General features: G+C 32.6%; 1 protein-coding gene across 1 annotated transcript in view; it reads left to right on the forward strand.

Annotated features, from left to right (window-relative positions):
* Sntg1 (syntrophin gamma 1) overlaps positions 1-9,982 on the forward strand; it is a 739,717-nt gene extending 729,735 nt beyond the window's left edge. Inside the window, exon 18 of the mRNA XM_048358693.1 lies at positions 9,820-9,982. Within this exon, the coding sequence (XP_048214650.1) occupies positions 9,820-9,978 (159 nt within the window). The 3' untranslated portion in view covers positions 9,979-9,982. The remainder of the gene's footprint in view (positions 1-9,819) is intronic.
* The last annotated feature ends 2,428 nt before the right edge of the window (positions 9,983-12,410 follow it).

A 12,410-nucleotide genomic window follows, 5' to 3' on the forward strand; every position in this document is an offset into this window, starting at 1 on the left:
ATGTTCCTAATCCTAAAGGAAATGCAGATCAAAAAGCATTGATACTCTATCTCACCCCAGTTAGAATGGCAATCATCAAGAAAACAAATAACACATTCTAGCGAAGATATGGAGCAAAAGCATCACTCAGAAATGAACCTGTGGTAGAGACTTGAGCCAGATTGCTCAGGAACAGCACCCAGGCCCTGAGTTCAAGCCCCACAACTAATAACATTAGGGAAAAAAGGACACTTATATAATGCTATTCACTAAAATAAATTCAGCAACTTCGGAAGTCAGTATAGACATTTCTCAAAGAACTTAAAAAAAAACACCCTAGAAACTAGAAATCCAAAAGAGTGTGAATCTACATACAATCTATATACAAATGTGTGGGAACATCCACACATCCATGTTTATTTCAGTACTACTCATAAAGCCTAATCTATCGAATCAGCCTAGGTGTCCTACACCTGATTAATGAGCATAATTCAGTTAAATAATGTTGAATGATGTTTGCAGAAAATGGATAGAAAGGATGAATATCACCTTGAACAAGATAAGCTAAGCTCAAAAAGGCAAATATCACATTCATTCATTCACATGTATAATCTAGACATGAAATAATAATGACAGCCATAATAATAGTAATAATGGGACATGGGCATAAAAGGAGAACTGTCTGATGGGGTAATCTATGGAAGGGAAAAGTGTAAAGAGAAGGTACTGAGTGAACATGATGAAAGTATATGAAACCCACACCGGCACATATGTGTAAATGTGCACGTGCATGTGCCAGTGTATATGTACAAGTATGTAAAGAGAAGTTACTGAGTGAGTACAATGAAAGTATATGACACCCACACCAGCACATATGTGTAAATATATGTGTGCATGTGCCTTTGTGTGTGTACAAGTATAACACAATGAAACACTAAATTCTGTTTGAAAGAAAGGGAAGAAAAAGAGACAGGAGGCTAATAGTATAATAGAGGAGAATAATTTGATCAAATCTGTTGTGTATGTCTATGGAACTATGACAAAGAAACCTCTATTATGGAGTTCAACAACTAAAACTAAATCATTTAATAAAGTATATTGACAATGAAATTACTAGCTCACAGAACACTTGTATTTTGGCAGTTTTACTTTTTTTTTCATTTCAGTTCTCTTGGGCTTTTGAAATGATTAATTTTGAAAACAATTTATTCCAATTATGATGTTTCATTTCTAAGTATTACAAGATGTTTTCTCTTAAAATTTTCATTATGGCCAAGATCACACTCCTAATGATGTTATTTATTTTCCATTTACTGAGTTGTTTTATGCCAAAGAAAATTGTCTTTTGTGACATATTTCCCATAGAAACTTGCAAATAGCATGTAATCTGATTTTGTTCATCAAAGCCCTTTAAATTCAACTAGATCTTAGTGGATCATGGTATTATTATGTATATTCTTGCTAGTTTTCTACCTAAGAAAACTGAGGGGAAATTAAACTTACTATTCCATAACTTCTCTCTTGGTGTCTAAGTTTCTTTGCTCCAAAGTCTAGTTGATCTAAGGGAGTCACTCATTTCCTTCATGAAAATGATTTATATGTTGTATAATTATTGCTTTTAGGAGAGTAGCATAACTACATTTGAGCTTGCTTATAGATAATACACATGTAAGCCATATTTTAAAATTAATTATGGGATGTAAACCATTTGATTTTAATGTGATCACAAATATATTAAGACTTATGTACTCAACTCTATTTTTCTATTTTTTCTTTTCCTTTATATTCATATATTATATATAGTGAATTTCCTGAACATTTGTTTAAGTTTTTAGGCCAGAGTGATTGCACATATTTGTAACCATCGCAATCAAGAGGCTGAGTTAGGAGGACCTTGCATATGCAAAATGTAGCAGAAAACAAACTCTCTCCTAAATTTCAGTGATTTCATTAGGAACTTTACGTCTGTAAAAGAGACACATATGTAGTTAAATGTGTAAATATATATGTATATATATGGATAGACAAACACAAATTGTATATTGTTATATTCTAGTGGCAACAATGACATAAAAGATCAATTTTAGATAAGAAAATTTATTTCAAGTCCCTTTGTCAATTTTATTTTACATTTTATAAAATATGTAATATACAGTATATTTTAAATATGAATATAACATTTATGAATTTCTAAATACATGTTTATCAATATATTTACTGAATGTTATATGTAACATTTCATATTATCTTATGGAGAATATTTTAAAGTATTTTCTCTACATACATTGAAATCTACACTAGACAATATAACTTTTTTTCAGTACCAAAATATGATTTAGAAACTCAAACAAAAGGATACTTATGCTTATCTTTCTATCCCCCACATGACTTTTTCCCCTAATGTTCCAAAGTTCTTTTCATTATTCTTTTTTCTGTCTTTCTCTCTCTCTCTCTTTTGTGCCCATCCTGGGGCTTGAACTTAGGGCTTTAGCACTGTCCCTGAGCTATTTGTTGTTGTTGTTGTCATAAAAGTGATGTACAGAGGGCTTAAGGTTTTATAAGTCAGGTAATGAGTACAGTTCTTTTTGGATAATGTCACCCTTTCCTTCTCTCTCTCCCAGGTTTTCACTCCTATCCCTGCCCCCAAGATGGATAGTTCATTTTCAAAATAGTGTCTAGTGGCTTACATCACTAAACATCAATTGTTCTAGGTCCATCCATTACCCTGAAAATGGTGTAATATTATTTTTTCTAATGGCTGTGTAAACTTCTATTTTGTAGAAGTACCACATTTTTTAAATCAATTCATCAACTACAGGGCAACTAAGATGCTACCATAACTTGGCTATTGTGAATAGTACAGCAATGAACATGAAAGTGCATTTATTTTTTCTTTCTTTCTTTTTTTTCTTTTTTATTTATATTTTTTATTTATTTATTTATATATATATGTATATATATATATATATTGTTTTGTTTTGTTTTGTTTTTGTTTTTGTTTTTGCCAGTCCTGGAGTTTGGACTCAGGGCCCTGGCTTCTTTCTGCTCAAGGCTAGGTACTCTGCCACTTGAGCCACAGTACCACTTCTGGCCTTTTCTATATAGATGATGCTGAGGATTTGAACCCAGGCCTTCATGTATACAAGGAAAGCACTCTTGCCACTACGCCATATTCCCAGCCCATGTGCAAATGTCTTTATAGTATCCTGGCTTGTGATGTTCTGGGCAGATGTTGGGTCATAGAGAAGGTGTATATTTAGTTTTTTAGCAATCTCCAGATTGCTGTCCAGAGTGGTTTTGTTTGTTTACATTCTCATCAACAGTCCAATAGGCTTTCTTTTCCCCCACATCCTTGCCAACATTTGTGTTTTGAATTCATGTCATAGGCCAATTTATCTACAGTTGTAATGGAATCTGAGTTGTCTTGGTTTGACTTACCTTTGTAGCCAGTAATATTGAGGATTTCCTCATATGTTTCTGTGCGATTCTTACCTCTTCTTCTGAGAAGTCTCCCCTTACTTCTTATTCTCATTTAGTGATTAATTTATTAGCTGTGGGAGGAGTTAATTTCTTGATCTTCCTGTGTATTTTGGATATTAGACCTTTGTCAGATGTATTACTGCTAACCACCTTCTTACAGTCTGTTGTCTGTCTTTATAGTTTAATAACTATGTCTTTTGCTGTGCAGAAACTTTTATTTTGATGTAGTCCTATATGTTCAAGTCTCTCTCCTATCTACTGTGCTTCTTGGACTCTCTTCAAAACTTTGCTGCCTATAGATGCATAGACTAATGATGCCCTTTATTAGGAGGTATGTAGTCATAAAATGTGTTTCACATATTGATATGTGGTCTTCTTTTTGGAGATTTGTTTGGAATGATACAGTGACATTTGGATTAGTAACTGTCATTTGCTATGTAAAACCTTTTTGTTGTTCTTGGTATGAGGCTTGAACTCAGGGACTGAACACTATCTTTGAGCTTTTACACTCAGGATAATGCTCTAACACTTTAAGCCACAGCTCCACATTTGGTTTTCTGTTGGTTAATTGGAAATAAGAATATCAATGACTTTCCTGACTGGCTGGCTTCAAACTGTGATCCTTAGATCTCAGCTTTCTGAGTAGTGAAGATTACAGATGTGAGCCACCAGTGCCCCATTCAAAAATTTATTTTGAAGTAATCCCATTTGTCATGTCTCTCTCCTATCTTCTGTGCCTCTGGGAAGTTTTTCCAAAAAGTTTCTGCCTATGCCTGTAAGTTCTACTGTTTTTCTTATTCCTTCTTGCAGTAATTTTAAGTTTCAGGCCTGATGTTGAGCTATTCAATGCACTTTGAGTTGATAATAGTGTATGCTGATTAATAGGGATCCAATTTTAGTTTCCTTAATATGGATACCCAGTTTTCCAACACCAGTTATTGAAGAAGTTATGTTTTTTCCATGATGTAGCTTTGGGTCCCCTATTAAATATAAGATAACTCTAAATATATGGTTATATTTCTAGATTTTCTTTTCTGTTTTTTGGTTTTTGTGTCTGTTTTTGTGTTAATACTAAGCTGTTTTTGTTATAGCTCTGTAGTAATTTCAGGTATGGGATTGTGATACCACCAGTATTGCTTTTTTTGGGCACAGAATTGCTTTGCCTATTGGCGATTTTTGTTGTTCCATATGGATTTTTGGATTATTTTCTCTGTTTCAGTAAGACTGTCATTGGAATTTTGATTAGGAGCATGTTAAATCTGTGGATCATTTTTGGCAGTATGCCCATTTTCACAATGTTAATTCTACTTATCCACTAATACGGGAGTTCTTTCTAGTTCATGATGTAATTATTGATTTCTTTCTTCAAATTTTAATAGTTTTCACCATTAAGGCCTTTTTTTTTCTTACTTTGTTGGGATTATTTCCAGATATTTTACTTTTTTGAGGTTACTTCAAATGGAGCGGTTTCTCTGCTTTTTAAATCAAAGCTAGAGCTCTACACACTGCTCCACATTTCTACTTCCAACATTTTTGCTAATTAAATGGAAATAGAGTCTCACCAACTTTACTTCCCAGGCTGGCTTCTACCCCAAATTCTCAAGCATACTGAGTAGCGAGGATTACAAGTGTGAGATATGTGAAACTAGCTCCATTTTTCAGTTATTTTTTTGAATCATTCTTTCAGGTTAGGACTTCTTATATTAGAGATGGTCTTAAATTCCTTTTGTTAACTGAGGCAATATTTTGCTGTATATAGGATTCAGTATTGACAGTTCTCTTTTAGCAGTCAGAAATTCTTAAGTCACTTGCTTCATTCTTTATGATTTCTTGTGAGAAGGTTCTGTCTTTGAATTGTATTCTATAAGTAAGGATAAGTAAGGTTTTCTTTCTCTCTTGCTGCTGTCAATACTTCTTTCTGTCTTTGGTTTTGAGAAGTTTGAATCTGCTATGTTTTACTCAAAAGTTCCACCTTTACCAATTTTCTCAATTTTTCTGTTATAGTATCTTTTGGTATTTTCAGTTTTTCAATAATTTTCTTTTTTTTCTTATTTATTGTCAAAGTGATGTACAGAGAGGTTAAAGTTTCATATGTTAGGCATTGGATACATTTCTTGTACTGTTTGTTACCTCCTCCCTCACTCCCCCACCCCCTCCCCCTTTCCCTCTCGCCCCATGAGTTGTTCAGTTGGTTTACACCAAACAGTTTTGCAAGTATTGCTTTTGTAGTTGTTTGTCTTATTATCCTGTGCCTCTTGATTTTGGTATTCCCTTTCACTTTCCTACTTCTAATACCAGTATATACAGTTTCCAATGTACTCAGATAAGATACAGTGATTGTGCATAACCACAGGAAGGGGATACAAGAGGATCATAAACAATAGAAGCTATGGTTTCACATGGCATGTTGAAAGTAATTACAACAGTGATATAATAGTCATTTCCATAACATGGAGTTCATTTCGCTTAGCATTATCTTATGCATTCATAGGGGCAAAGCTATTAGTCTCTTGTGATCCTCTGCTGTGACTAGCCTAAACCTGTGCAATGATAGCCTCTTTAACAAGTGGTGCTGGCAAAACTGGTTCAACACCTTCAACAAACTAAAATTAGATCCTTATATATCATGTTGCACCAAAATCAATTCCAAATGGATCAAAGACCTTGAAATTAAAACAGATACCCTGAAAACACTAAATGAATGAGTAGGAGAAACACTTGGGTTCCTTGGCACAGGACGGAACTTCCTTAACAAAGACCCAGAAATGCTAACAAATCAAAGAAAAGATGGACAAATGGGACTGCATCAAACTGCAGAGCTTCTACGGGCAAAGGACATTGCTTGCAAAATAAACAGCCCACAGATTGGGAAAAGATCTTTACCGTCCATACAATGGACAAAGGCCTCATATCTAAAATATATGCAGAACTAAAAATATTAAATTCCTCCAAAACAAAACCGCAAAGAACCAATAGCCCTCTCAACAAGTGAGCTAAAGACTTAAAAAGAGACTTCTCTGATGAGGAAATGAGAATGGCCAAGAGACATGAAAAATGCTCTACATCATTGGCCATAAAATAAATTCAAATCAAAACAACATTGAGATTCCATCTCACCCCAGTAAGAATGTCCTTTATCAATAAAACTAACAATAACAAATGTTGGAGGGCATGTGGCTAAAAGGGAACCCAACTTCATTGTTGGTGGGAATGTAAACTGATTCAGCCACTCTGTCAAGCGGCATGGAGATTCCTCAGAAGACTAAACATAGAGCTCCCCTATGACCCAGCAGCCCCACCTATCGGCATCTACCCAAAAGACCACAAACAAGAACACACTAAAGCCACCAGCACAACAATGTTCATCACAGCACAATTTGTCATAGCTAGAATATGGAAGCAACCCAGATGCCCCTCAGTAGACGAATGGATCAGGAAAATGTGGCACATATACACAATGGAATTTTATGCCTCTATCAGAAAGAATGACATTGCCTCATTCATGAGGAAATGGAAGGACTTGGAAAAAATTATACTAAGTGAAGTGAGCCAGACCCAAAGAAACATGGACTCTATGGTCTCCCTCATAGGGAATAATTAGCACAGGTATAGGCTAGTCACAGCAGTTTTTGAATAATTTTCTCTTCTTGAACTCTGATGACATAAATTTTGTATAATTCTTGTGATCTCACAGCTTTTGGATGGTAATTTCTCTTTTCATTTTTTTTTAAATACTTCATGCCATGTGTTTATTTTCATGTTCTTTTATCTGGTCCACTGATTTTTCTCTTATGATCCTTGCTTCATCTTATTGATCCCAGGCCATTTTCCATTTTACTTATTATGTCTCTAAATTCTAAAACTTCCACTTTCTTCTCTTTTATGTCTTCTTTTTGTTTTCTAAGGTTTCATTGTCATTGCTCAGATTTTCTACATTTTTATTACACATGCTAAGAAATGCTTCTGAACCATTTTATCGGTCCTATTTAATATTTACCAGATAATGCTAAACTAATGATCTTATCAATATTGGCAACGATTGATTCATTTTAATATTATTCTGACTGTTAGTACAGTGAATGGTGTTTAGAGACAGGATTCTACTTAAAATTCTGTCTTAAGACAAGACACTGTAGATGGGCTAACATTGGAATTAAAGGCCAAAATTAAATTCACCTCTGTCTCCTGCTGTCCTTTCTAATTAAATGGCATTGCTACCTACCCACCTTCCTCTTCCAAATAAAGATGTAAAGGTGTTAAAGTCCCAATTTCCATAAAATTATTGACAGATAATTAACAAGATGGGTAGGAAAAACTGGACATATTATTCTTTCTAAAAATGCATGCATTTTGAGATATTTGAGGATTTCTGTAATCAAAATATAATGATAAATTTAAAAATACATCAGATACATTCTTAGAAGAAAATTCTTGTTAGATTATTTTGACCAATTATAACATTTAACAATATTTTTCTCACAAGAATGAATTCAATATTTTCATTATTGTTTTATTTTCAATAATGCACAGAAAATCTTGAATTTCAAATCAGGTGACCTTGTTAAAAATTGTTTTACACAGAAATTATTCTGTGTAGTAGACAACTAAGACAATTAAACTGGCTGCATAAGGAGCAATACAGTAATTTCAGGGTGAGTTTAGGCAAGATGAAACCTTTAATTTGTAAGCAACTCATCATTCATTAATAACACTTCAGTGTGACAATAGCTCAGGCCTGTAATCTCTGTCATACAATAGGTAGAGACAGAGAAGATTCTAACTCAAGGCCAGGTTATACAAAATACTTTTAACCAATAGCTGGACAAAATCAATGGTGATACTTGGTAAACTGGTAAATTCTTGTCATTCCAACTATGGTAGAAAGCATAAATAGGAAGATCATGGCCCAGGCCAGTACTGGAACAAAGTAATAGCCTACCTCAAAAATAACCAGGGCCAAAAGGGCAGGAGATGTGGCTTAAGTGGTAGAGCACTATTCTTGCAAGTATGCAAAACTGGATTTAAATATCAGTACTGATGGTAATGAATTACAGATTTTAGGAATGACAATTTTAAAATGAATGTTTTTCTTTTATTTTCTGGAATAAGGCACTATTTGCCACTGCAAACTGACTGAAAAATACAGAAGATTCTAACCATGAGATATCAGAACTCCTTCTCTGTGGCTCATGCCTATGAATATGTTTACTCTCTAGTGTACCCCATATCTCAATCAAAAAATACCCTTATAGTGATTTATTTTGTTTAAATGGTACTATGATACATATCAATATTTTAATGAGTCCTAATTGATTAAATGATTTGTATTATCTTCCACTGCAAAGAGTATGAATTATGAACACGGTGATTAGTATGCAATTTAACTGTAATTCTGCATCCTATATTGCAAATATGTAATAAAGTTGCAACAAGTTGATCTGTAATTTCAATAATTTATTACCTATTTGTTACCCAAAGTTGGACAAGTTCTGCGTATTAACTTTGTTAGCATACAAATGTATTCATTTTCTTTTAATCATCATTGCATAAAAACATGTTTATAAGACTACTGTTGTTCTTACATAAAAATAATAATGCCATTAACTCTTAAAAATCTATTGTAAACATCACCTTACAGTTTTCCAGCTACTCTAATCGCATTTGTAAGCTGAAAAAATATTTTCTGTTTTTCTTACAATATAAATCATTTTGTCACTACCAATAATGGGCAGTCAACAAATTTTCTTAAACATCTGAGCTGATCTAACTGGGAAACCTATTTATAAAACTGCAAAACAGATTAGCAATCCCTAGCTGATTTTTATTTTCTTTACCGTATTAACTACTACTAACAATTAATTTCATCATTAACTGACACAATTATAGTTAATGAAAGAATTACTTGTGTGTTTTGACTCATAGCAGCACGAACATTCTTACTTCTTGCTTTATAAGTTCAAATGCCATTTAAATGATAGTTATTCATTCTGGAAAAGGGTAAATACATTTTTAGTTATTTTAAATTAATGCTATTATTTAACGTGTGCATAAAAACATACAATTATTCCTTAAAGTACTCTCAAAATTTTCTGGACTGCATCAACAGTAAAATTCAACTTTGTTCAGTATTACTAATCCTGAAATGAGTTACATAGATGATAAGAATATCTAACCTTTTATCTCTATGCAGATGCAAATCTATAATGTATATTATGACCAGAAAAGAAAGTCTACACTAGAAACTACTTTTCATGTATTATATTTTGATAAGTTTACAGCACTTAAAATATTATTTACTAGAGTAGTTTTCCAAAAACATCTATTTTTGTGCTACCTGACCTATTTCTCTTTTCCTTTCAGGAATTGGAATTTTCGAATCTTTTTGCTGTTCTTCACTGCATTCATTCATTCTTTGCTGCCAAAGTAGCTTGTTTGGACCCTCTATTTTTAGGCAACCAGGCTACTGCTTCTGCTGCTACCAGCTCTGCTACTACAAGCAAAGCAAAGTATATGACTTGATATATTGATGTCCACCTTGACACTTAACGTGACTAGATATACAAACAAATGCATTAATCAATTTGCACCCTGGAGAAAAAGTGATGTCATCAAGTCAACGTGGAGTCAGAATAAAATTTCAGCAGAAAAAGAGGTCATGAGGCATCTCTAACATGTTTCTATTCTGGGAGACATCTGTAAATAATCCAAAAGGAACAAAACAGACAGTTCTCATTTATTTGGTTGATTTCTATAAGTTCACTGCTTTTGCCAAATTGGAGACAAAAGAATATGTGGTATAACGAGTATGTAAATAATATAAAAATTGTAAGCTACCTATAAATAAAATACCAACTAAATGGTTATTTCTGTATTTTAAATTATTTTGTATGACCAATACATATTGGGCCAGATCGTGAACTAATGCCCTACCATTGTATTATGAGTGTAAAGAGGTTTAAAAAAATGACAAGAGCATGCAAAAAAAACACATATTAAAAAAAATCTCATCAAAGAAGGAAGCATTTAATTTGCTGATGTAAGTTTTTCTTTGTATCCTCATGTCATAATTTTGCACTCAGTTGCCAGTTTATCTGATTCTCAATACCATTTAAGAATAATGCAACGAGTACCCTGAGTATGATTCATAAAACACAAAATGAACCATTTCTCCCTGGCATTGCTGAGATTCAGATGTTTTATTAGCTGCCAGTGTTAATATTCCAAAATATTTCCCAAAATGTATTAATTTAATCATGAATGACGAAAATATGTATGAGTATCCTCTTCTACCTCTTATGTTAAATAAATTTATATTTACTTAGTGAAATTTATTATTGAATTAATTTCAAAAATTCTCAATGGCCCTAAGACCTTTGTGTAGAGAAAATAACAAGTAGGGTATAAGTATTTTTAACCTTAAACTTCAATGCATTCTCAGAACTATTATGTTATTTTCATTTGAGTAATATTTTTATCAAGGGATTATGTAAAAGGTTACAATTCTATATGAGAGATTATGAACAAAATATATCTTATTTTATGATTCCTCATGGCGAGGTATGAAAAATCCAAGTTAAAAATATGTACCATAGCATATCATTAAGAAATATTAAGAAATGCCAAACTCTATGGGTATTTTACTTTAAAAAATATTAGGACGAGCTAGAAGTTGGAAAGTCTTGGAGATAAGCACCCATGACACAGTAACTGGTTTTACTATGTGGAAATTTTCCAAGTCATTCATTAGGGATTTATTGATGTCTACTTTTAAACAACCAGCTTTTTATTAAGAAGTCACACAAAAATAAAAAATACACACTCCTTACAACTTACCTCTTTCTAACTGAATCTATCACAATATGTATTCTAGACAAATTAGCTAAGTGTCATTCACTTAAGACACCAAAAAGAAATAAAATTATTTATTTGGTTTTTTTGTTGTTGTTGTTGTTTTTGGTTGGTTGTGGGGATTGAACTCAGGGCAGAGGCACTGTCCCTGAGCTTCTGTGTGCTCAAGGCTAGCACTTTACCACTTGAGCCACAGCTCCATTTCCTAAAATTATTTATTTGTATGGACACAGGTTCACTATAGTATAAGACCTCAATATCTAACTTTTTATATGTATTAGAAATAATTATTAGTACATCAGATTATTAAAATACATTAAATTAAAAAATGTATTCATAATTAGACTTGAGAAAGTGTTAATTTGGAACTCAGATGTGTTATGAAAAGCAACTGGGCAAGTCGGTTGTTAAACATTGTTAAATATGTTGTATTTTATCATAATATTGTATACATAATCAGAATTAAGATAGCAAATTGCTATTACCATTCAGTGCACTAACCAAACACAACACTTACAGCAAAATTTGAGGATTTTGAACCCTTGCAAGTGGTATGGACCTCTTCTAGTTAAAAAAGTGAAATCTCAGCATGGCCTGGGCATGAAGAAGAGAACTCAGGTTCAATGATTTCTCTGCTGCTGTCAAAAAGCAAAACAACAAATAAAAATAAAAATTTTCTAACTGTTATATATCATTCAATCTTTATATTTAATGTCAAATTTTATAAAATTTTATTTTAAACAACAACAAACATTTAATCAAGTCAATATTTTTGTCATTATATGAAAATCTAGCCTGTGCTTAAGTATATAACAACAGAAAAACTGTACAATGGTATATATATGAATATATGACTTTTTGCCCCAAATGCACACAGACACATATATCAATATGTGTATATATAAATATGATAAATGATCTTAAATTATATTGAAAGAATATGTTTCATACACATGAAGTTAATATACTTTAAATTACATTGCAAATTGTTACTTGAATTAAAACCTATGATAATATCCTTATTGTTATTTTTGATACTATTGATTGGAAAAAAATGCCAAGCCTCAATTGGCATTTAAGATGATTACTAGCATAGCAACCAG

This window comes from Perognathus longimembris, chromosome 12 (assembly GCF_023159225.1).
Source record: "Perognathus longimembris pacificus isolate PPM17 chromosome 12, ASM2315922v1, whole genome shotgun sequence".
NCBI classification, from domain to species: Eukaryota; Metazoa; Chordata; class Mammalia; order Rodentia; family Heteromyidae; genus Perognathus; species Perognathus longimembris.